This window comes from Phyllobates terribilis, unplaced genomic scaffold (assembly GCF_046119375.1).
Source record: "Phyllobates terribilis strain yellow unplaced genomic scaffold, ASM4611937v1 Scaffold_10__3_contigs__length_209671492, whole genome shotgun sequence".
NCBI lineage: Eukaryota > Metazoa > Chordata > Amphibia > Anura > Dendrobatidae > Phyllobates > Phyllobates terribilis.
The window spans coordinates 72,104,041-72,130,447 of record NW_027362770.1 but is presented as its reverse complement, the minus strand read 5'-3'; the positions used below and the strand labels follow the sequence as shown (position 1 = coordinate 72,130,447).

The 26,407-nt window shown below is 40.6% G+C and overlaps 1 protein-coding gene across 15 annotated transcripts in view; it reads right to left on the bottom strand.

Moving 5' to 3' along the window:
• Positions 1-26,407, bottom strand: part of TCF7 (transcription factor 7) — a 167,375-nt gene that overhangs the window by 2,563 nt on the left and 138,405 nt on the right. For 5 of the 15 annotated variants that reach the window (XM_073649584.1, XM_073649574.1, XM_073649578.1 and 2 more), the window contains 3 exons: positions 22,659-22,778; positions 19,254-19,302; positions 13,373-13,445 (listed from right to left, as the gene is read on the bottom strand). In XM_073649584.1, coding sequence (XP_073505685.1) covers positions 13,373-13,445; positions 19,254-19,302; positions 22,659-22,778 — 242 coding nt within the window. Of the gene's footprint in view, positions 1-3,171; positions 3,420-13,372; positions 13,446-19,253; positions 19,303-22,658; positions 22,779-26,407 lie in introns of those variants that run through there. The other 10 variants (XM_073649575.1, XM_073649579.1, XM_073649577.1 and 7 more) reach the window with 5 other exon arrangements.

Here is a 26,407-nt window from a genome sequence, read left to right as displayed (position 1 = left end):
GTCTAGTGCTCGATTTAGACAGGTTAATTTCAGATGATTATTGAGATCTAATTAACTACATACACGTTGACCAGCAATCATTTACCGGCCTGTTTACACAGGCTGACAAAAACCACGGGCAACAAACCAATCGTTAATACAATCATTCTGTCCCCATACAGCATCATGTTGTTGGCAGTACATCCCCTGCTTATATAAGGCAATGTTAACCATGAGTTTTATGCCAGTGTAATCCGGTCACACGACGAATGAGTGTTTTGTTGGTTCGTAGGGTCATCACCGACATGTTTACATGACCTAATAATCTGGAACAAGTGTTCTGCTCATTCGCTGATTATCGGCTCATCTAAATGGACCATAGATCAGGAAAATTCTGTCGCACTCCAAATACTTCTGGACTCAAGTGTATACTTCATATATACATGTTCTGCCAAAAATATTTGTTAAGATGTTAACTATCATTGTAGAAATATTTCTTAAACAAAATGCTCAGATGCCAGTATTTTTGTTCAGTGCGCTGTCCATGTGAGTAACGGACATGGACCAGTAACAGTATGTGTGCCAGTGTACGCAGGCACATCGAATATCCGCATGGTAGAATCAAAGCATGCATTAGTGCTTGTAATAGCCCTAACCCTTCACTCATCCTCAATGTGACCAGGTAAAGGAAGCCACATTTTATGAAGTAATTAAGTAGTTCACATCCATATCACCAGTTTTAGCAGCAATAATTACAAGCACACACAATCAGTCCACAAACTTGTTTCAGGTACTACAACAAAGTCAGTGACAAAATTGGGAATGTCACAGAACTCCCCCCCAAAAAAATATTAGTACTTCTTAATCATTCATATGAAAAATTACTCTCATGCAACAGAATCAGATCACACTATGCTGACACTCTGATCAGAGGGTCTTTGGCATAATCGCATGATTCTCTCGGATGAAAGGCTCTACGCACCTGTCCTTAAATCAACCAGTCTGTCATCCATATTGAAATGGAAGAGCAGGTGATATCAGCTGCCAAGTCCTCGTTAACATTTTCTCCTGAGCTAACAAGATCATCACTGAAATTATGTTAGCAGGTTATTTTGTGGCAGGGCTGAAATCAGTGGAAATGTCTTTCGTTTTTTTTTTTTTTTGGGGGGGGGGGATTTCTCTGGGAAATGTACTAAAATAAACACATTTAAATATTAAACATTTTTCTCAATACCTTTATATAGAAAAAAGGAATGCATTATCTTCTGCACTCCATTAGGATTCCAAGATGGCAGCAACCATCAATCACAGCTCGTACTAGATCTCAGAGGACACATAGGAGTAGGATGGGCTGCATAAAACACGAGACAAGAGGTCATGTCAGAGCAGCGTCAGGTCAGGCATTGTGAAGGCACACTCCTCTGTTCAGTCAACCTGGCAGGACACTTAGTGGAGTTGGACTAAAGGAGACGATAAACTGCTTTCTTTAGCTGACTGAGAATGAACATCCATCTCAGTCAGCCCGACAGTGGTAGTCTGTCTCCTGCTTCACACAGTCTGTCCTACTGCTTGTCCTGACAGTTGGCAGGTTTAAAATCCTCACAGAATGCAGTAGATAAATCATACCTTTTTGCTAAATAAATGTATTTATTTATTTATTTATTTTACTCACTTATATAGTGATATTAATTCCACAGTGCTTGACAGACAATATCGGCACTGTCCCCATTAGGGCTCACAATCTAAATTCCCTATCAGTATGTCTATGGAGTGTGGAAGGAAACCGGAAAACCCAGAGGAAACCCACGCAAACACGGGGAGAACATACAAACTCCTTGCAGATGTTGTTCTTGGTGGGATTTGAACCCAGGACTCCAGCGCTGCAAAGCTGCAGTGCTAACCACTGAGCCACCGTGCTGCCGGTCATTTTTAGAAAAATGTTTAATATTTAAATGTGCATTATTTATTTTATTACATTTCTTGAAGAAACCCTTTAAATTAATTTTAATGACAAGGAATGACTTCATCTGATCACTCTTTATAACATTCTAGAGTTAAGGGGGTCTTTGTCTACTAGATCTGAAAAATCGATTATTTTTTTCAGATTTTTCATGTGTTTAGCTTGGAGACTATATCTGCAAAACGATGTAGCTCAATTCGCAAATATTAAAAGTTATAGCATCTTTTAAAGAGCGATCTCCGACACATGCTCAGTGCCTGAGGATGGACCGCGCGGTGCACAATGCCGCATTCCGTCAGCCTTGTGTGTGTGTATGCTTTCTTATCTTTTGGATTAACTTGCCCAATAGATGGTCGTTTTTTGAGCAGCCTTTTAAAAAATAGTCCTTAGTATTATGACCCTTAGTAATCACCTCTCACTGATCAGAGAGCTAATAAAATGATGATTTGCTGGAACGTTGTATTGGAGCATAAACGCATAACAACGAATCGCTCAACTCACTCATCTGGACTTTTGCACAGAAACATCTTCATTTGGGTGCAAAGATTGTGAATATAGCTACATTTTTGGCAATAATTATCTTTATTAAGGGATTTATGCTAATTCTTAAAGTAATGGATGTGATGGGAATGACTATTGGACAGCAAGCGGAGATGTACGCTCACACTTGGGACGAGCATCATTTAATTTACTCAGAATGGCGTTCGCCTGACTCCGTTCGAGAAGACCGATCTCATCACAGAAAAGAGCAGCTCTGCAGGAATTTTATGAGCACGAGGAAGTATAACTCTATGGTCCTGGAATACGTAAGTATCTCCTGTACCAGAATCAAGTCAAATCTTTTTTAGTTTTATTTTGACAGGCCTCCAATTGCGCCAAAAATCGGTACTCAATTTTCAGCAGGACACCATTTTTTAATCTTCACATTTTTTGTTTATTTCTGCTACCAGAGATAGCGACAACTTTAGTAATTAAGAATCTTTCTTTTTTTTTTTTTGTTTCAGACAAGCACAACAGCTGGGATCGTGGCAACCGCTCACCACCGTTTTGTTTTCCTTGTCCACTTCAATGCATTTTACAGTACTTATACGCTTTTCATATACAAAGTTGTAATAATACGTCAAACATGTGTAAATATATTGTAAAAGGACCCTAGCCTAAAAAACCTTATTCCACAAAAAAAAAATTGCAAAAATAGCATAAAAATTGGGCATCTAGACTAGAAGACCCCCTTAATACATATTGGTACTACAGGGCGACTGACTCGCTACTTTTCCTGGAAAAAACTGCTGCAACTTACTGGAATTTGGACTGTACATACCTTGGTTCATGAGAAACTGATGTTTTAAAGCAGGTGTTGAAAATGTCCACCGTTCGCATCCAAGCACGCCTGCACACGCTGTTCCATATTGTTGAATGTATTCCCCAAGACATCTGGAGTCATAGCCTGAATTTCTTGCTGTATGTTCTCTTTGAGTGCCTGTAATGTTCGTGGATTGTTACTGTACACCCGGCCTTTCAAATGGCACCAAAGGGAAAAAAAACTGGTGGTGTTAACCCCACCACGACCCATAGGTACGTCATAGATCCTATATCCCCCTTTGATGCGGCTCTGCGCCAGAGCTTATCCAGCACATGACAGCTGATTTGACAGCCCGTAGCAGCTGCCGGTGGAATTGCGATCCACCTGCAGCTGTTAACATGTTAAATATCGCTGTCAATCTCTAACCGGCATTTAACATGATCGTGCCGGAAGCGTGTCACAAACCACGCCCATTGGCACCCATCACAGGATCGCGGGGCGCTGATGGATTGGCATGACAACCGGGGGTCTGCAGAAGACCCCCCCCGTGCTGGTCACTGCTGATCTGCTATGAACGCCGGCCCGTGGCTGAAGCACTGCTACGTGTAGCACAAGTGATCAGACGTTCGCAGCTTCAAGTCTCCTAAGGAAACTATTGAAGCAAGTAAAAAGTAGAAAAAAAAAGTTTTTGCAAATATTAAAAAAACATAAAAGTTCAAATCACCCTCCTTTTGCGCCATTCAAAATAAAACACAAAAATACACATATTTGGTATCACCGTGTTCAGAAATACCCGAGCTATCAAAATGTAAAAAGATTGAATCCGATCGGTAAACAGCGAAACGAGAAAAAAAATAAAAATGCCAGAATTACGTTTTTTTGGTTGCTGCAACATTGCAATAAAATGCAATAACAGGCAATCAAAACACTGTATATACCCCAAAATGTTATCAATAAAAAGGTCAGATCAGCTCGCAAAAAATAAGCCCTCAACTGGCTCCAAATAACAAAAAAAGGAGACGCTATGGGTCTCGGAAAACTGCGCCTTTTTTTTCACCATATAAATAAAAAAGAACCTATACATATTTGGTATTTGCAAACTTGTAATGACCTGGGGAATCATAATGGCAGGTCATGGAATTTAGTGAACATGGTAACTAAAAAACTCAAAAAAACAATTGTGGAATTGCACTTTATTTGCAATTTCACCACGCTTGGAATGTTTTCCAGTACACTATATAGTGAAATAAATTGTGTCATTCAAAAGTACAACTTGTCCTGCAAAAAACAAGCCCTCACATGGCCATATTGACGGGAAAAAAAAATTATGGCTATGGGAAGAAGGGGAGCAAAAAACAAAACCGCAAAAAGGGAAAATCCCAAGATCGTGAAGGAGTTAAATCAAGAGATCTTGATGGCCACAGTCCCTTAGAAATTACTCTGTCATCATGTCTTCAATATACGGTTTGGATGGCAGATTTCGACCTCCAAACTTCTTTAGAAACTCACTTTCGCACCTCTGTAAGGACTCTGTTCTCCAATAAGGTTTCACAATGAAAACACGCTCCTCCAAATTGTATCTGTACATAGTCATCAAATGGAGAAGGAATTCAGCAGGAGTGAAATGCCAGCACCAAACTACCGATGTGCAGAAAGGCGTGTAGCAAGTCTATCTCGTAGTGGAGACGACCGGAGGGGCGACAAGTCGTGAGACCACTCGGCGCGAGGATGTTTCGCATTGCTGTCACTGAGGGTCATTGCACTCTCACTTATCATGAACCAATGGATGTACAGTCCAAATCTCAGTACCAGTCTACCATACAGCAATTTTTCTGGGTAAAGTAGCGAGTGACTCACCCTGTATGAAAGCCCTTGTACCACATGGATGACCATTCATCTAAATAGCTGCCAATAATAACTAGATTTTCCATCCAGCAGCCGCTGTAGGGAGATGCCTTGCTGTCCTTGACTTTTCTGATGAGACAGCCGCTTTAAAACTTAGCTACAGTTCCTAGTTGTATAGTTTATACAATTCTGCTGGATAAACACAACCCAATGTTTCAGAGAAAACCTCCTTGATTTTCCACTTTGTGCATAGTAAAAACCATCAAATGATGATGTAAATGTCTTAATAGTTCATAAAAACTGTCAGGTGGAAGTAAAAGAGGGGCACATGATGAAATTACAAGTCACAGATTGCCTTGCCTAAAAGCTCCAATATTAACACATAGGATGGCTTCAGATGTCCGAGCTTCACAGTATTTGTGCAGTACAGCATTTTGAGACTGGCTTATGCATCTAAGGGGTTAAACTAAAGAGCTTGACAAAAGGAGACTGCTCCCTATTCCAGCCCTTCAATACACCACAACATGATCACAAGGCACTGACGGGCCACTGGTAGCCCAACAAAAACTTCCAGATCTGCCATCTACACAGTAGACAGGCAATAATACTATAGTAAGTTATTTATAACAAAATCATATACTTTATGGTCAGAATGGTGATATTGGGTAGAAGTTAACAGATTTTTTTTAAACAGCACGGCATTTGGGATTAAATGAAAACTATCAAGACAATAGCAGATTTGCGGTTTATGGGTTTTAAAATTGTGGGAAAAAAGTAAATAAGATAAATAATATCATGGCAGGAGTGCTATAAATCCAACAGGACAACTGAATAATAGGAAACACACTGGGTGCTCTGGATATAATGCGGAGCCTTTTTTGCAATTATCAAACGGTAAATTTTAACTAAGGTCTGAAATCTCCAAGTTAAAGGGGTATTCCCATCTCCAAGATCCTATCCCAATATGTAGTAGGTGTAATAATAATAATATTAGCAAATACCTCCAATTAGAAATGTGGTATAGTATTTTTGATTCGCCATCTCTTACCTCATGTGCAGGCATTGCAGGACCTTAGGTATCCACGGTTACGACCACTAGCAGCTAGCTAACTATCACTTTATCAGTGGTCGTAACCATGGATACCTAAGGTCCTGTATTGCCTGCACATGAGGTAAGAGATAGCAAATCAAAAATACTATAGTACATTTCTAATTGTAGGTATTTGATATTATTACACCTACTACATATTGGGATAGGATCATGGAGAAGGGAACTCCTGAGCCCAGACTCAAAGCACACTTTTCTGTAGCTCTTACTGACATATCAGTCATATTATACAGGAGAACTTCTTTACATAATCTCCTTAGCATTCTATGTGAAAACAGAGATACAATACTGTATTCCCACATATAAAGAGACATGGATATTCTATATTATGGAATTTATTCTGTAATTTCATTGTGTAAGTTATATAGGCTGAAAAGACAACTGTGTGGGCGATAAGGATAGGCCATCAATAAAAAAGTAGTGGCCAGCCTCTAAGCTTATTGCAGAGCTGGATTCACAGCCACGCAGATCAGTACTGCTATACAATCTCTTCCAAGTTGCTGCTTCTGAACATCTGCTAAACAGAGAAAGAATCTATTCTATATCTATGTACTGTGTATGAAAGACATCGTAGCAGCCAGTTTCCTCCCACTGATTCAGAGAGAACTGAAAATAAAAGATAGGGTAACACTGGTGAAAAGCAAGACAAGTCATATATAAGGCCAGAAATATTCCTCAACACACAGGACAGCTTATTCTAAAAAGTTACCTGAAATGACAGGTTCACACTGTTTTTCCAGCATTTCTGGAGCAGAAAACACAGGAAAAGATTGTTCCACCATGTTCTAAAGAAATGACCTATTCATTTCTATATAAAAACGACTAGCTCTTTATATGTTCAGGTTTTTGAGCTTCTTTTAACGTTTTCAGGATTACAAAAGACACAAAGCATTTAAAAGTAATAACATGTACATTCTTCATGTGTTTTCAACTTGAAAGACACTCCATACTCTTCCAAAACAGTCAATAAAAAGAGCCAGAGAGAATTTTTAAGCGTTTTGTCAGTGTTTTTGATTAATAAAGAGCTAGTATCTTCATTATTGTTTAATGGAATTGAAAAACATCAGGAAAAGAACCATAAAAAGATGTCCAAAAAGATGCTTAAAGAGAAAAAAAAGAGGTCTGGAAAAGAAACCACGGAAAAAGTGCTCAGAAAACTACAAGGGAACAACAAAATGACACTTTAGGTTTTTAAAACTCCAGAGAAGAGCAACTCCTGAAGAGCAACACACTAAGGCCCCATTCAGACGTCCCGTGTTGCACGTGTGTGTTCTAGGTTTTTCATGGATACCACACATACTCATTATAGTTTATGGGGCTATTCACATGTCCGTGTATTTTAATGGACCTTGTGTCTGTGCAAACTCACAGAGACAGGTCTGATTTTTACCTGCAGCACAGATGAAAAGTACCAATCCAAGTTGCGTCCAGCACTCGGATGGCATCAGTGTACAATCTATGTGCTGTCCGTGATTAACATTGTAATGGATCTGAGATACTTTGTAAGCAATTTATCCAATGAATTAAATACTAATGACATCCGTACTATTTCTTTGTGTACATGAAAAGCACTGATGTCTGAATTATGCCTAAGGGCTCATGCAGACATCTGTGGATCTCGGTCCAATCACAGATCGCAATGCACAATCTTGCCATATACTTCTATGAGGCTGTCATGCTCGGGTCAGGAGATCCGTGGCCAGTCTGTGCATTGCGGTTCATAACTGGCCTACATGAACCCTAAAGCCTGAATTCACAGGTCTATGTTTGCACTGGACAGCACACCGATGCAACACTCAGGGTATTCTGGTGCTGTAATTTACAGAAAGCACTCACTCATTGGCACGTGGGACTTGGGTTTGTGAACTGGACCAAACGGACATGCCTCTGCTTTTTTAGTGCACCAAAAGACCACAAAAAACACAATGCGTGAATACAGCCATAGGTGATCAGTAGTCTCTGGCCCATGGGCAGGAGTCAAACAAATCGATCTACCCGTATCTAGTACTACCCATTAAAACCCCTCCAAAAAAACAGATATTTCTCATGCATGAAAATAGAGACCTTACACCAGAAGGTTTGCGAGCATGTCTGCTTCCTAAACCATTATTAATTAGGGAATTAAAGAAGCTCGCTGCTAATCCTGTGTATGTCTGAGAACATTGCTCCACCGCTGCTCACACAACACAAGAAGGGAGATGTCTTTGTAGATGTCACGCTACTACAATGTAACTAGTAATTACTATTAAAGCTTGGTGAACAGGTCCAACTCGGTCAGTGTGTCAAACTTGTCCTAACATCCCTAACCATAAGCTAATGATCTGAATACAGAAAAATGTGCAGCTGTGACTATGAGGAGTAGGCAGGATATCCACAACGTCACAGCTGAGCCTCTCCTGTGGAATGAATGAGAATCTTTATCTATAGTATCTGTGTGTATTTTTTCACTAGATAATAACGCCTCTTACCTTTATCCGTTAACCTGTGACACATTTTCATTGGGTGCGTGTGTATAGAGCTGGCATCTGCCTCTAACTGCAGCGACCAGAGTCTGCTCTGATCGCTGCTATTTTGCCATTTAGATACTACTGTCAACAGCATTTAAATGATTGCCAAGTCGCCTCTCGGGGGGAGGGAAAGGGGCAATGGGGCTGGTTGCATGGATTTATATTGTGTGACCAACTTTCAAGCACTTTTCTAAGTGATGCTAAAATTGCTTGGAAAAGAGCTTGACAAAAGCATGCGAAATTGCATGCTAAAAACGCTTGACAAACCCTTGTCCTTGGCAGAAAAAACACATGTAAAATGCGCATGCGTTTTTTTCTGCCAGGGAGATGCATAAACGCTCAGGAAAAATTTCTGCATCGTGGGCACATAGCCATAGACTGCGGCACAGACCACAGCATCTACCCCATGATGACATCTCGTTTGAGTATCCCAGCATGCACTGGAGATTCTCAAACAAAATGTCATCAAACTGGAAGTAGGTATAAAAAAAAATTAAGCTCTCAAATGACTATGTAAATGAAAAAATACAGTTATGGCTTTTGGAAGAAGGGGAAAAAATAATAGCTCAAAAATGAAAAATTACTGAATCCTTAAGGGGTTAAACCACTTAAAAATGGTCAAACACATTACATGACTATTACAAAAAAACTCATTCAGCCGAAAGTTGCATCTGAAACACATGTTCATTCTGCTCGGTGAAGCATTCTGCATGGGGAGAGCAAGGTAACCCTTTTCCACATGTCTCCAGGGAGAACAGTGGATCAAGTGTTGAAATTCAGGCTGCCTGATCCTTACCTTCTCCACCATTAGTTGGGAGTCCTCATACACATGACATGGTTGGCCACTTTGACGGAGTGTAATTTGTATGGGGGGCCTTTAGTCACATGGCAGTGAGGAATTCAGAACCATAGAGTTTAATAGAACTATTCCCACATAAGTTTGTTAGCAGTGCCTGTCCTGACATCCATTTTTGTGAATCAGAATTAGCCATTCAAGTGTATGGGGGGAACCGATAAAATCCTAAACCATCTGTTTGCTTTCAGATTTTCATTGATGCATTGCTAAGAGACAATAATGAAAGACAATTCAGAAAATGGATGACACTTGGGGAAAAAAATTATCCTTTTTTTTTATTGTTTTTGGGGATGCTTCACTAATCAGAGTGTTTTTGAAGGGCAAAAATAAATAAATATAATGGAAACCGATGTATGAATGTAAAATAATAGAGTATTAGAGTACAAACAAATAGAACTTTTGCAGGTAACCACGCACTCTGCCTGGACCCGGGCCACCATTGCTGGGGAAGCAGCTACAGCGTACTCATTTCCCCTTTAGTGATCAGCACCACTTACCATCAATGGCCACCTCGCCTTCCTGCAGCCTATCTGCTCTAGCTAGTAGATGGGGAAAGGGACGCAGTGGGTAACACGTCTATCACATCCATATGCGCGAATATCGCATGGAAACACTAAAAGGTATATTCGCAAAGAGCATAAAAATCTGACTAAATTACATATTTTAGCTATAAAAAAAAATCTTGCTAAAAAGTCTCCATTTCTTATAGTCTGGAATCAGGTGTTCTCTGCAGCGCTATGTTTCCCTGACCCCGCTCTATTTTTGTTTTTAAAGCATTAATAGCAACAACTGTTAAACATTTCGGTGCGCTCAGATTCATCTCCAGCTTAACAATAAGTCATAAAACAGTAAGTATCATCCAAAAATAGTGGTTACACATAGTCCAAACTTTGGTAAGAGCAATAACAAGGCCATATAATGGTAATACTCATGACAACAATCACAACAGTAAATATATCAGCAAAACCTGAGCGCCAACATCAGAAACAACCACTCAATTGCCCTAATCATACATCAACACTCATAACCACCAAACTCTCCAACTGCTAAAAATCGACACAAATCAGACAGCCTGAATACACAGCATGCAACATTATATCCAACCAATGCACCTATGTAGTGGTGGGTATCTCCTCCAACCCTCTATTCCACACCTTTTCTACTTTCCTGTGACTATATAAGACTTTATACATTGGCACATATTTAGTCACCAGTTGAATCCAATGAGATAAGGACGGGATATAGATTTCCACGCCCTGATTTCTACTTTTCTGTGCCAGAAAGGTAGAAATCTGAAATAAAATGAAAAAAAATCTTCCCATGAGATCCATTGATCATTCACAACTCCTAACAAACACTGCTGAGGGTACAGGACCCTAGGGTAGTGAAATTGCTCGTGTAAAAGTAAAAGACCCTCTAAGCAAAATGTGGACGCCCTGGGACATGACCAAACCAAATTCAAAAAATAAATGCTGCCCTACACCAAAAATATAAATCACAGCAGGATACCCTGATCATACTATGCCTTCCAGGAGAGTAGCAAACCAGATTAAGAAATTTAGATTAGATTAAGCAGTCCCTAGCATTTACCACCGAAGAGTAGAAGGTTCTCTCCACCTCCTGCCATGCTTCATCTGTCAAATCAGATACATCCACCACCTACTTGGGATGAACTTTAGCTAATGGCTTGACGAAGGATGACTGTAGCACCACATACGCAAGGGTAAGGGGTTTGGTAGGTCTGCAGTTCCCAAAATCTCTTAAAGCTTTCTAACTGATTTCTTTTTAATGAGGCAGAGGGCTAATAAAGTGCTCCGACTGCTCATCGGGAACTTGACAAGAGAGAGGCAAGCCTTGTTCTGCTATCATAAGGAAGACGCATACATCCATTCCTCATGCCGCTTCCTCGAGCCTGGGAGCTTTCAGAGCTGCAATGATCAGCTGTTAATTCCACACTGAAGACACAATACTGACTTAGTGGCAATGGAGAAGTGCAGGGGAAGCTTCAGGGCAGAGCTAGGTAGATCCTCCATGCAATAGGGACAACGGTACTGCAGACATCCTCAGATTTTGAACCGACTGACTGGGAGACTGATAGCTACAGATGCTATTCATTTCTGTACCAGCAGTGTAAAATGCATAATTAAAAAGTGTCCGATGACCTGCTTAAACTATGCTTTCCACTTCCACTGAATTAACCTGGAAAAAGTGGTGTAGGTTCACCCATATGCATTCCCTAAAAAGTAGAAAATAAAGTTATTTTCTGTCATCTAAACCTGCGCTTTGTTACGTGTATCTTATGTTCCAAAAAACATGGTATTTTTTTGTTGCGGAGGACCATATATCTATCCATGTTTATATAAATACACACAAATATATGCAATATTAATATACTGTATATTACACACAAACATCCTGTACAAAAGTTTAAAAGCAGAATGTGGAAAAAATGTTGCAAAAATAAAAATTATTTAAAAAAATAGAACTGTTATTAGTTTAATCAGTTTAGTCAATTTTTCTAGATACACTTGCACACAGTTTTTGAAAGAACTGGGCAAGGAAGTTGCTCCAAACATCTTGGAGAACTAACCACAGATCTTCTGTGTATGTAGGCTTGTGCAATCTTTCCTTGTCCTCATGTAATTCTAGACAGACTCTATGATGTTGAGGTCAAAGCTCTGTGGGGGACACATTATCTCTTCCAGGACTCCTTGTTCTTCTTGGATATTGGCTGTATGTTTGGTTTTGTTTTCCTGCAGCAGAATAAATTGGGACCAATCAATCAGTTTCCTTTCCTGATGATATTGCATGATGAATAAATATCTGCCTGTATTTCTCAGCATTGAAACCATTAATACTGTCCAAATTCCCGACTATTTGCTGAAATGCATCCTGAAAGTTGCAGGGTACCTGCAACATGCATCGCTGTTACCAGCAGATACTTATTATTGTACTGCTCTCCAGTCCTTCAGTTAACAAACTGCCTTCTGTTATGGCCAAATGTGTCACATTTTGACTCGTCAGCCCAGAGCACCTGCTACCATATTTCTGCAGTCAAGTTCCGATACTTTCGTAATATAGTTTATTCACTTGACCTTGTTTCCATGTGCAAGATATGGTTTTTGGCCTCAACTCTTCCATGAAGACCACTTCTGGCCAGATTTCTCCAACCAGTAGTTGTGTGTACCTTGGTCGCACTGGTTACTGCCAGTTCTGGGAAGAGGACACTACAAGCATCTACCAATTTCGAAGGAACGTAAACATGATGCGTCTTTCATCTGCCGCACAAAGACTTTGCTGATGAAGTATAACTACCTTGTTTTAAGCCTCCTACAAGGTGTCTGTTTCAAGCTACAAAATGATAAGCATTATCACCTATTTGGTATAATTGGATACTCAAACACTGGACTATAATCTAATAAAATTCCTGATTTGTGAAAGTGTACCTAGAAGAATTGATGTGGTTTTGAAGGCAAAGGATGGTCACACCAAATATTGATTTGATATAGATTTCTCTTTTGTTCATTCACTTTAAATCTTGCTAACTTTGGTCAAATGCCCCTTACACATAACAAATATGGTTGATACTGGTCCATTAAAAGGGAAAAGAGGGGGGAATGCATTTTATTCTACAGTGCAGTGCAATAGTTAATAGCCACAAGAACTTTTGTTAAGCATCACCAAATAAACCCATATAATAAATAGAAACTGGTGTATACCCTCTAAGACAAGCAAGCATGTTAAAAGTACGAGCATGCAGAAGAGTGAAGGAAGGAAAGCCATAGAAGCAGACACCACAGTTGGTCATACACACCTGCATGGGCCGCACCAGTCCGTTTGTTGGTTGAGGCCAAAGCGAGCTCTGCATTTCTTAGGGGAGCCAGGATCTGAGTATAGAAACATGCGCAGGAAGGAGGCAGAGGCACACAAAAAAAGGAAAGAAAAGATGCAACAGATATTTAGCCACTTAAACTTGAAGATACAGACAAATAGATGCAAAGTGTCCGCAAAGGAAAATAACAAAGTACAGAACATTCATTACAAAGCTTTCCCTAGAGATGACCAATACCGTCTAACAGCAATCTGTGCATTAGGACCCCTTTGCACCACTAGACTGATGGGGCATTGGTGTCCCATTCATCTTCTCAGAGATTGTTAGATTTTGGAAACTCATTCACTCCAGTGGAACTACAATACGCAGCTGCCCAATTGAAGTAAACTTCCTCTTTAAGGGAAAATTCGAGGTTCCTTGTTCCAGAAGTTTACTTATGGTTACTCACTAGTCTTGGCTCCAGCGCCGGCCTTCCGCTCAACATCGGCTCTCCTGTAAGTCTGGATACCATGGAAATTAAGAACTACCTCTGAAGTCATGTACTCAGGCCTTATAGGCTGGCTCAGGCAGCAAATTAACACGCGAGTATTCGGGTAGTTGGCATGGTAGCTACTATCTTGGACTTCTACTATGCTTCATTAACCCGGTTTGCAAATATGCCTTCTGAAATACCCAGCTCTGGTGCTTCACTGGGCTCTGGTAAATCACTACAAGTGAGTCTGTTGACATACCGAGCTCAGTTTTCCACTGCAACATCACTATGTGTGAGTCTAACATACCCAGCTCTGTTGCATCACTGGACTCTGCTATTTGTCTGCAAGAGAGTCTCCTGACATACCCAGCTCTGCTACACTGAAGAGAATACTCTACTGTTCCTTTATCTCAACTTAGTTTCATTTGTCTATATTCACTGTGTCTCCGGGTTTCCTGTGGTCTACTACTATATAGTCATAGTTGCTGTCCAAACATTACGGCCTCCAATGCACCAGCCTGTCGGCTCAACAATTACTTATTTGTACATAAGGCTTTGAGATTCCACCTCACCAGGTGACACTCAACACTTGCAATAGTCAAGTTATGCGCAGTGCACACTGTATGTTCTTGAAGGATTTGGGGGTGATATCCAGCTTCACTTATATGCAGTTAATAAAAAGAGATGTGATGGAAGATTTAACTGCAAGGCAGAAGCATCACTATGGCCCTTCTAGGATCTTTCACACGAATGTCACAGTTTAGAAGTCCATCAGCTCTAAGATGTTATAAGAGGCATCACATGGCCATTACACATGTTGGAGTTCTCAACTGACTTGAAGTATGCTGAGGTCTTGCATAGTGAGAAGCAATCCAACATTTTAACATACCATATTTTGGGATTAAATTCCTCACTATTTTCAATATCTCTGATTGAATGTGATTGAAATTGATTGGAACGCATACATGACAGATCATCTGCAAGTATATTGATCGCTATCTGAGGATCAATGTATTAAAGGTTCATAAAAATATAGCCTTATAGTAGTGGTTGTGCCCTCAGAAGAATGCACAATGTGGCTATGGGCATGTAAGTGGGGATCTCCATGCAGCCAGAATCTCAGAGGAGTTTGTCGCTTCCACAGGGTAAGGTTTTGCAGCGTCATAGTTAGCTTGTACTTTTTACCTGAAATAGTCAAACGGCACCACATGGGAAGGCAGTGAAAAAGTATTTGTAATCATGGCCTTACAGGTCATGCACAGGTTTCACTTCCTTCTTCTTCCAATGTACTTTAGCAATTAATGCGGCTGTACCCTCCACCGGTAATCACAGCATTTTCAGCCACTTTTTACTAGACCAAGTAGTGCCTCCCACCAAGGAGTAAACTGCCCCTCTTAACCAAAAGTAAGAACTGTGCACCCCCTTCCTCCAGTACTCTCAGCAGAGCGGTTTCTTCTTACCCAGTATTTACAGAACTTTTTCTAACTTTTAATGTCACCTATAAATCTGTACAGTTCAACTGAAAAACCAAACTGAAACCTTTCCAGGTGGAAAAAGAAAAATAAAGACCTAAAATAATGTGGCTGCACACCCTTAAACTAATAGTTTGCGGACGTACCCTCTGAATTTATGACAGCCTTCAGTCTTTTTGGGAAGATATCCATCAGCATGCCACATCTAGGATTGACAATCTTTGCCCACTCTTCCTTGCAGTAGCGCTCTAAATCTGTCAAATTGCGAGGGCATCTCCCGTGTACAGCCCTCTCCAGATCAACCCACAGATTTTCAATCAGATTCAGGTCTAGGCTTCAGATGCGGCCATCTCATAAATTTATCTTCTAGCGAAGCCATTCTTTTGTTGATTTTGAGGTATGCTTGTGTTCGTTGTGCAGAAAGGCATGGGCTGCATTTTGCCGCTCCCTGGAGTGAGATTCGGTAATTTGCAGACCCTGCTGTCAAGCTGCTAGCTGGCTAAGAGAAGGTGTAACACCAGCTCCCAGCATTCAATTGTACTCATGTCTTTCAAATACAAATTGAAGCCCTGACTGCCAGCACTTCTGGGTCAGGGGGACATCAACAGCATGATCAGGTCAGCTGATCAGGCTGCTGAAGTCACTCTCTGGCACCCCCAGGAGGAGAAGACGCCTATAAGTTAGCACAGTAGGACAGATATTTTTTTGCAGGAGCATCATAATGGTATTGATATTTTTAAGGGTGTCATATTGGGATGTGCTGCAGAAAACTGGTGAAGAGTTAAGTCTGCAGAGATGAGCTGTAAAAAAAAGTCATCATGGCGTCTGCACAAAATGGAGAAGAAAAGAAAGAATGACGCCAATCAAAGAAAATGTCACCAATGAGGTACCGGGATGTAAATGTTTATGATACTGCCTGCGTCTCATCAATACTGTGGTTCCTGTATGGTCTGCAGTCTGATTATGACTGTTAACAACTCCCAATATCTTACCATTGTTAAGGACATACTGGGAGTTGCAGGTTCATGCAATGCAATGCATATGTGGCTGACCTAACGTTACAGTTGATTGCTGTGCTAAGCTTGGTGCTGTATTTATGTACTGTTTGAGGTTCTGGTATTGTATTCATGTACTGTTGGTGGTTCTGGTTGTGTACTTCTATATTGTTGGTGGTTCTGGTGATCCACTTGTGTACGCTTGATGGTTCTTGTGATGCATTTCTGTAATGTTGGTGGTTCTGATGGTGCATTTCTGTATGGATATAGGTTCTGGTCCTGTATTCATGTACTGCTATTGGTTCTGATCCTGTACACATGTAACAATCCGCAACTTATCAAATAATGTGATACATGACTATTGTGACAGAGTCACTGGTCTGATATACGATGGGATGCTCTCCTGTGTGAACTGAAACCTACTGAATTTCTGCCAGCATGTTATATGCTGGGAGGTTAACTCTCTTAAAAAGGGTGTGGTTTTATGGGAATGGCAAAGAGGGTGGGAGGCGATTCCCCTACCTCCCCTCAGGGTGTGGCTGAGCACAGTTAAATGCTCAGTCAGCTTTGTTCCTCTGGAGTGTGTGGTCTGGAGAGTGAAGTCTCCAGGCTGTGTTTGGGTGAAACCAGAGAGCAACACCGGAGGACTGGTGTTGCTGAAGACTTCACTTTGCTACCTGCAGAGGACAGAGCCTCGCTTACTATTGGACTCTGTCATACCTATTTATCTTTTTGTTTTTCCCGTTAACCCCGAGAGGGTCTGTTTATTTTTATGGGACACTGCTGGAGTTTATGCCACAGAATAAACCAGCAGGCAGTTAACCCAAACCGTGTGTCCTGTGTCTGCCTCTGGAGAGCCGAGCAAGTCACTTTACCACACTATGTTAATAAAGTATTGTGCCGTCTGATAAGTTAAGGGTTACTACATTTGCATTTATGTTAGGAGCACTAGCTTCTCTTCCTCCTGTTTCTCTCAGTGAAGTAGGGTCTACAGTATTTTACTGAACATTGAAAGAATCAAGAAGAGCAGCTTATGGGCACAGGACAGTGTATACAAATCGCCTATAAGTGGTCACATAATGACTACTTAAACTGCATAGTTATGAATAGGAGGGGGGGTGCCAAGCTGAATTTTTGCTGTGGGTGCAAAAAAACCTAGATTCACTTCTGCAGAAAGGGGAAAATTCTCTTCATCTTCAGCTTTTTAGCTTTGCCTAAAGGTTTTGATGCAAAATTGACTGATATTTGGAACTTTTCATAATTCTCTCTACCTTGACTAAAGCCCCAGTTCCAGCTGCCAAAAACCGCTCCAAAGGATAATGCTGACTTCACTAATCTTCCTGGTGGGTATGATGTTCTTTTGGTGATGCATAGTGTTTGCCAATCAAACCTTTTGGAATTATGGCCAAAAAATTCAACCTTGATCTCATCTGACCAGAACATATTTTCCCATATGCTTTTCGGCAGATTTGATGTAGGTTTTGGCAAAACATAGCTGGGCTTGGATCTTTTTCTTTGTAAGAAAAAGGTTTTCATCTTTTTACTCTACTGCACAGGCCAGACAAACGAATAATATGGGAGATTATTGTCATATACAGTACACAAGCAGTTCTTGCCAAAAAATTCCTGCAGCTCGTATAATGTTGCTGAAGGCCTCTTGGCAGCCTCCCTGCCCAATTTTCCTCTTGTCATCAATTTTTGAGAGATGTCCAATTCTAAGTAATGTAACTGTTGTGTCAAATATAAGCCACTTCTTGATGACAGTCTTCAGTGTTTCACAGTATATCCAATGCCCTGGAGATTTTTTTGTGCCCTCCTCCTCACATAACTTTCAACAATGAGATCCCTTTGCTGTCTTGTAAGCCGTTTACAGACTATGGCTTTTGCTGTGAAATGCAACTTAGAAAATGTCAGGAAAATTCTACTAGAACAGTTAGGGTATGGGCACACGATCCTTTTTTGGCAGCGCTTTGAACGCAGTATACTTGTGCTGCGTCCAAAGCGCTGCACGGAGGTGAATCCGCATGTGTTCATTGAACCATGCGGATTCATCACATCCTATACATTACAGTGATAGAATTTCTCTTGCTGCGGTCTGTAAAGATGCGGAGCATGTCAGTCTCTGCCGGTGAGCCGCAGGTGCACGGAGACTCATCGTGGGCATGGGATTTGTATAAATTCCATCCACTGTGCTCTAATATCTGGCCGCTGCGCATTGCACACAGTGTAACTGCGCTGCGTCCAATCTGCAGCGTTTACTGACAGTGTGCACGCACCCTTAGACTATGTGGAGTTAATCAGAATCGCTTTAAAAGCTGGCAGCTCTGTACTGACTACTATTTTACATGAGTTTAAATGTGTTTGGCAAATTATCAACACAACCAAATCTCCAATTATAAGGGTGTGTTCACAATTATGCAACCACATTAATTTAGATGTGTTATTTTTATTTTCCCTTTCAAAATGATTTCAGATTGTTTCTCAATGAATTTATATGGATTATGAGTACCATTAAAAGGTGGAAAAATTCCGAAATGGATCTTCTTGGTTTGATTTTTTTTTTACATAACAAAAACCTGACATTTTAATAGGGGGCGCTGTAGACTTTTTATATTCACTGTTTACTAAAGATAGAGCTAACCCATATGGCCATCATATGACTGCTGTTATCAGTCATAAATAAACATGATACGTTAAGTCAGTTTTATATGATGGCATGATGCGGGCAATAATGTGAATCGGTGCACTTGCTGAGAGTCTGTCCACCCTTGTATACTTGCAGACTCATTCACATCAAGATTCACAGCGGATTTTAATAAATGATGAAATATTAATTTCTGGCCAGAAAGGTGTGTTTAAACTCAGCTTTTTGTTTATTCTGAAGTCCGTTCAATATTAATCCTGTTAATATCCGAATATCTCACCTGAGCTGGAATCCTGATGTTTTTCTCTGCTTCTTCGTTTCTTTTTACCCTATGAAAAAATAAAATATTAGTTATTTAAGCATGAGTAAAATAGACACATCAATAAGGGTGGAGCCGGCCCTAGCAGCCTCTGTGCTACTGAAAGCCACATCAACATACTAGTCGACCACAATAGGCAGTTTCCTACATGTGTATGTTATTGTGGTTATTTTTTTACAAATTAAATTGCTGTTTACCTGTAAAAATGGCACAAACTAAAACATTTGACTACCACAATGATTCAGAATAAAAGATGCAACCCTCATAATATCTTATAAGACCCAGGTGCTCGAGCCAAACGTTTGCAGAATATAGAAGTTGGAACCATCAGATATTTCTAAAGTTGGGGATGCAATGAAACGTAAAGTGGTTGTCCAGTAGAACAAGTTATCACCTATCCTATGACTTGTTGATCAATGGGTGTCCCAAGGCAGAGACTCGAACTGATCGGCAGATTTTATCCCCGTTACAAATATGTTGTGGCAAATCAGACATTTGATCGCTGCGGCATTAATTTTCTATTGGGCTGCCAGAAAAAGTCAAGCGCAGCACTAGGCAGTCCCATAGGGAATGAATGAAGCAGCGAGTGGTCAGGCACACTCCATTCTAGAGGGGATAGAAGTTCCCCATTCTGCCGATCAGTGCGATTAATAAATTACGGATAGGATAGCTGATAACTTGCTTTCATTGGACAACCTCTTTAATGGCAATTGAGAAAAAAAAGGTTTGCACAACACTGAGTGCCCCCAGCGGACATGGCGTCCTATATATACTTACAAAGGCTGAACCAAAAAAGAATAAAACAAGTTCAACATTTCCAGATCAATTACAATTATAGAGCATTTAATAGTAGTTTATTTAGAATCCTTGATATCTTGTGGTATGAGAAAAACAACCAGCTTTTTTTGAAATACTGAAGTAATATCGGCCATTCCCATATTACCTCTTGGGATAGGGCATTCCAAAGTTTTACTACTCTAACTGTAAAGAACTCTTTTCTATACTGATGACTAAATTGCCTTCCTTCAGGTGTACATTGTGTGCCAGATGTTTCTACCCACCACACATGTATTATACATGTAAATGAGATCACCATTGAGGCATCTTTTTTCCTAGTTAAACAGACCCAATTTTTCAAACCTCTTATTATAATGCCAGATTCACACATCCATGTGCAATGGTCCAAGTACCGACCATAAAGCACAGACTGTCTGTGGGTCTCCTGACCCAAACTTGATAGCCTCATAGGTGTCATGGTCTGAGTAGGGACTTTAATGCACGGACTGTTTGCTTGTCTCCTGATCTGAACTTGACAGACTTGTATATGCCTATGAGGTTGTAAGGTCTGGGTCATGAGACCCACGGACAGTCAGTGCAACGCCAACATGGTCCTATGATGACTGCAATATATTAAGAGGATAAAAATTTTGATGGGATGAGTGCTTCCATTAAAATCTAGATTCATAGACAATTTGTAGAGGGGTAATAATTAGTGTTGAGCGAGTATGTTCCATTAACCCTTTCGCCGAGTACGCTCGGGCCGAGCGCCGAGTATTTACAGCTGCCTGGTGATATGGTTGAATCGCTCCCGTGTGCATGATTTGCAACTGTTTGACAGCTTTATTACATGGGAGGAATGTCTATTTCTTACACATTCCTCACATGTAATAAAGCTGTCAAACAGTTGCAAATCATGTACACGGGAGCGATTTAACCTCATCACCGAGCAGCTGTAACTACTCGGAGCTCGGCCTGAGCATACTCGGACAGAACATACTCGCTCAACCCTAGTAATAATACATTGGAATCGCAGGATTTTCTCTCTTTTTCATACATCCTAAACATTTGCTTTTGCAGCTGCTGCCTGACATGGTGAATACCCAAGTCCTTGTTCTGTTCTGTAGTCCCTACTAGATTTCCATTCAATGTATATGCAGCAATATGATTACTGCGGCCTTGGTGCATTACTCTACATTTATCAACACTAAAGCTCATCCCTTATGTTCTCGCTAATGTTGCCAGCTTATAAAGGTCTTTTCTTAATACAAAACCAACCTGAGTTTTAAAGCAGATCTGTCACCAGAATTCTCAACGCAAACTGTGCACAATATTAAATAGATCTCTTAGACCTAACGATTCTGGTGTTTTTACCTTGAAAAGACATATTATACTGGCTATATAATCCTGTATGAAAGCCTAATTCAATCTGTGCCCATCTAGACTAACTGATAGTTTCTCAGAGTCCTCCTCCCTGCTGCTGCCGATATCTCACACACTGCTCAGCATAAGCTGCGCCGGTCAGTCAGGGTGGGTGGGTGAAGCTTGAAATAGTTCATAAATCCAAGTGTATTCAATCTATCGCTGGACTTAGAAATGCTCATTTTAATATTTGGATTATACTGCCATTCTGGCATGGATTAAATGCTGTAGTAAATACAAGTCTTATCAGGTCTAAAATATATTTAATAATGCATATAGTTTATATCGTGAAATTTGGTGACAAATCTGCCTTAAGTATCTAACAAAGTTTTGAAAGAAGCGGGCAATTCATGGGTCAATGCTCAGCCACATTAGAACAAAAGTTAACCGCATTAGTAACTATTGTTAAACATCAGACATGCAGAGATATTGTAAAAAGTCAACCATAAGAAAACATGAAGTCATCGATATTTTGTACAATATCTAAATGAGACATTCATATGTAATTATCATTAATAATATCAATAATCACAAATAGGAAAAATGTATTGCGGTCTCCAATTAAAGGGATATTCTTATGTTAATAAATTAATTTAGTTAGACGGCATGAAAATGCAATTTGCTTTTTCTATCGGCTTTCATTCTACTCCTGTGAGAACATTTGTTTTACATAGTGAACAGCCGATTTCCAATTAACTTGGCTACCAGAGCTGGGCAGCATATGTACAGTAGTTGAACTCCAGAAGTTAACCCCTAAAATCCCAGTCGGCTCTCAGCAGCATATTTAATCTACATAGCATTTAGCTACTCTTCTCCCTGTGAGATCCTGACAGAGCTGCTATTATCAGTTCTGTAAAAATCACCAGCCCTCCTGGCTCCCACCAAGGGCAGTTCCCCAAGCAGTTCTCATTTTCCTAAGTTGCCTGCTTGACTAAATACACGGTTAACGCTATATGTTAACTCTATATGTTATCACTCAAGGAAGCGTACCCACCCCTCCAAGCAACCAGGAAGCAAGGGGACTGCAGAGATGCTCCATAGACAACCTTAGAATAGACTTAATTGTTCTGTTACTACAGATGCATTAAAACACATATCAACAAGTCAAACTACAAAGTCAGACACTTTGGACAGATGTAATATAATAGATATGATCGGAATACATACTTCTTTACTTACATAGTTGTCCCGTGCAGACCAGCCAGGGTAGAGCTGCATATGGAGCTGCCTTTCTTTTCTAGCTAGTTCATAGTACTTTGCTTGTTCCTCTCTGGATAGTGCGTGCCACTAGAAAAATAACACTAATTAGTAATGTGCAATGTCAAGTATAATAAAGGACTACCGTTACGCTCTACATCTTAAAAAAAAAAAAAGCTGGAGTGGTGCTTTATTTTACAGCTGGATTGGTGTCACTAATCTAAGTTTCCTGCCCTTAGCATTACATTCACCAGCTGCCATCTTCATCTGTTCATTGGCGCTGCTCCGGTCGGTCTTCTGCAGGTTGAGTTTGCTGGAGCCAGCTGGAAGTCACAACTCAATTTAAGTCTATGAGAGCCAGAACGAGGCCAGAACGTGGCTCTCATAGAATTACATTGAGAGCTTATGACCATTACCTCTGGCTTCCGGTCACAAGATGGCAGCACAGGATTGGAGCAGCGCCTGGAAGAGCAGAAGACTGTGGCAAGTATGTTTAAGACTAGGGTTAGGGAACTTAGATTATAATGACGCCACTCTAACGCGGATATATAAAAAAAAAAAGCTGGAGAGGTGGTTTAAGTCAGGTTTAGTAATGTTAGCTGAAGGGTGAATAAATATACAAAAACAGGCAAACATATCTTAATAGCTCAAGTGTACGATTACAACATCTAGTGAAGTTACAGGTCTATGATCCAAAGTCCTGATGTCAACACTAAACTAAAGACGTCGACCACCAAAGCTTGGCAGCGTGTAGGCTTCAGATTGGCAAACATTAAGGAATTACATTTTCATATTCACACACTCTACGGGTTACTTATGCCTCTCCTCGTAGGTACACAAGCCACAGTGAGATATGTTCGCAATCGATAACCTGCTTGTTGACAGTTTCCAGGTGACAACAGATAGCAACAATTAATTAGCTGGTTTCCAAAACGAAGTGTCATACAATTGTGGTCAACATGATTGGCGCCCTGGTTTGTTTATTATGGAAAAGTCAATATCTTCAGAGATGAGTGGATATTACTGCCTGCATCATCGGAATACTGTAACAGCATGTCCAGTACATTCGATAAAACGTTACCGGTTCACCACACATGCAGGCAGTTAAAAAAGAAATAAAAGAACATACATAACATAGGACATGAATATCTTTCCCTAATATCTGGCCACACAAACTTTGGCAAAGGTAATGGCCTTCAGACATTGTTTGTAGCCATCTATGATCTTCTAGCCCCTTTTTGCTGGTAATTTTTCCACTGTAGTTTTGTCTAGATCTGAAACGTTTGCAGGGTTCCTTTTCCGAATATCAGATTTCAGCGGTCTAAAGATTTTCCAATGGGTTGAGATCAGGACTCATGGCTGGCCAGTATAAAACAGACATTTTTCCCCTCTGGATGTGTGCTTTGGCTCATTTTGCCTCTGTAGGACCCTAGTTTTCCTATACTGGTGAGACCATTCCACTCTAAAATGCTGGCTGAAACAATCTTATCATTTCATTGCTCTTGCACCATTTAAAGAAAAAAAACACAAAAAACACTTCTGATTATATTCAGTGTATTTTCAAATGCTTCATTTCCATTAAATCCATGCATTAGCAACATATGCTCCATTCTGTAAACTACATGAACCCTTCACCAGGTTTGAATTCCTAATATATTAGGAACGACTTGTAGAGACGCTGCATGTTGTTGGAGGTGGAAGGAAATTGTTCTTGTAACACATTCAAGGCATTTAGTCCCAGAGGCAGCAAAGCAGCTCTACAACATTATGGATACATCACCACGTTTCAATAGAGGTAGGGTGCACTTTTTTTTAATTATAGGTTTCATTTTGTTGTTTAAAAGCAGAATGCTAGTATGCATGGACAAAAAGCTCTAGTTTGGTTTCATTTGTTCATAAACATTTTTCCAGAAGGATTGTGTTTTTGCCAAAGGTTCAGATGCCCTTTTTTATGCCTTTCTTTGCCCATAGATCACGGTTTGGATTAGTGTGCAGTGTATGGCAGTGGTTGAAACCATCACTCTAGATGCCTCCAGTTCAGCATGGAACTATTTAGATGTCTTATATGGTTTCTTTGCAACATTGAAACCAACTTTTGTCGAGTACCTCATTAATTTTCCTCTTATCCACCACAACCTGGAAAGCCCCTGACTGCCCCATGAGGAGCAAACTGCTTCATAACATTTTGAACTGATGAAGCCAGGATGCCAAGGTCTTGTACTCTTTAGACTGCTTGTGCTTGGTGAGCAGTTCTGGTCTGCTCAGCAACTTTTCATCTTTGCCATTGTGAACAAAGAACAGTGGAAAAAATTGGCTTTTATACGTATCAAATCCACTATTCAGTGGCTAAAGTCATGTGAGCACCGACAAGGTGGGAAAAGTTAAAGGCCTCCATACACATTAGATCAAACTAGGCCAAACCCGACTGGCCGACAGTATGGGGGCCTCCTGACTCTCCCCCCAATTAATAATATCGGCATGGAGAAGGATCAGGCACAGTGGATTTCCAACAGCCGATCCTTTTGTTCTCCGTGAGTAAAGGCCTTTTAACCGATCTGTCGTAGAGAATACATGAGTGCTCCGCCAAGAAGAGTTCCTGTTTATTGAGGACTCGGAAGAGTTAGCAGTTGGCCAACCGACCGACCGTATGGCCATCTAATATTTTTCGGGAGCTTTAGTCCAATTTCTAATTACTAATAGGTCGGTCTGATCTTGTTCTTTTCTTTTCAAACTGAACAAAGGGTGTAGTTGTGCACTGGCATTATTTCTATTTTTGTAACTTTTTTCCCTGCCAAGTTTTTATTTTATGTTTGGTTCTTATGACTTCTGTATCATATTTGCTTATATATATCGAAATAGTTTCACTAAATCATACATGCCAAACTTTGGCCCGTGGGCCAAATCTGGCCCGCAGGGTGATTATATTTGGCCCGCAAAACTAGAACCACCACCCCCATGTGGAGCCCATTATTCTGTATGGAGGACTATGTGGAGCTCATTATTCTGTGTGGAGGACTATGTGGGGCTCATTATTCTGTATGGAGAACTATGTGGGGCTCATTATTCTGTATGGAGGACTATGTGGGGCTCATTATTCTGTATGGAGGACTATGTGGGGCTCATTATTCTGTATGGAGGACTATGTGGGGCTCATTATTCTGTATGGAGGACTATGTGGGGCTCATTATTCTGTATGGAGGACTATGTGGGGCTCATTATTCTGTATGGAGGACTATGTGGGGCTCATTATTCTGTATGGAGGACTATGTGGGGCTCATTATTCTGTATGGAGGACTATGTGGGGCTCATTATTCTGTATGGAGGACTATGTGGGGCTCATTATTCTGTATGGAGGACTATGTGGGGCTCATTATTCTGTATGGAGGACTATGTGGGGCTCATTATTCTGTATGGAGGACTATGTGGGGCCCATTATTCTGTATGGAGGACTATGTGGGGCCCATTATTCTGTATGGAGGACTATGTGGGGCCATTATTCTGTATGGAGGACTATGTGGGGCCATTATTCTGTATGGAGGACTATGTGGAGCTCATTATTCTGTGTGGAGGACTATGTGGGGCTCATTATTCTGTATGGAGGACTATGTGGGGCCATTATTCTGTATGGAGGACTATGTGGGGCTCATTATACTGTATACTGGTCGGCCTGCTACTTTGTCAAAGTTTTTCCTTTTTGCCCTCTGTGTGTGTCAGTTTGA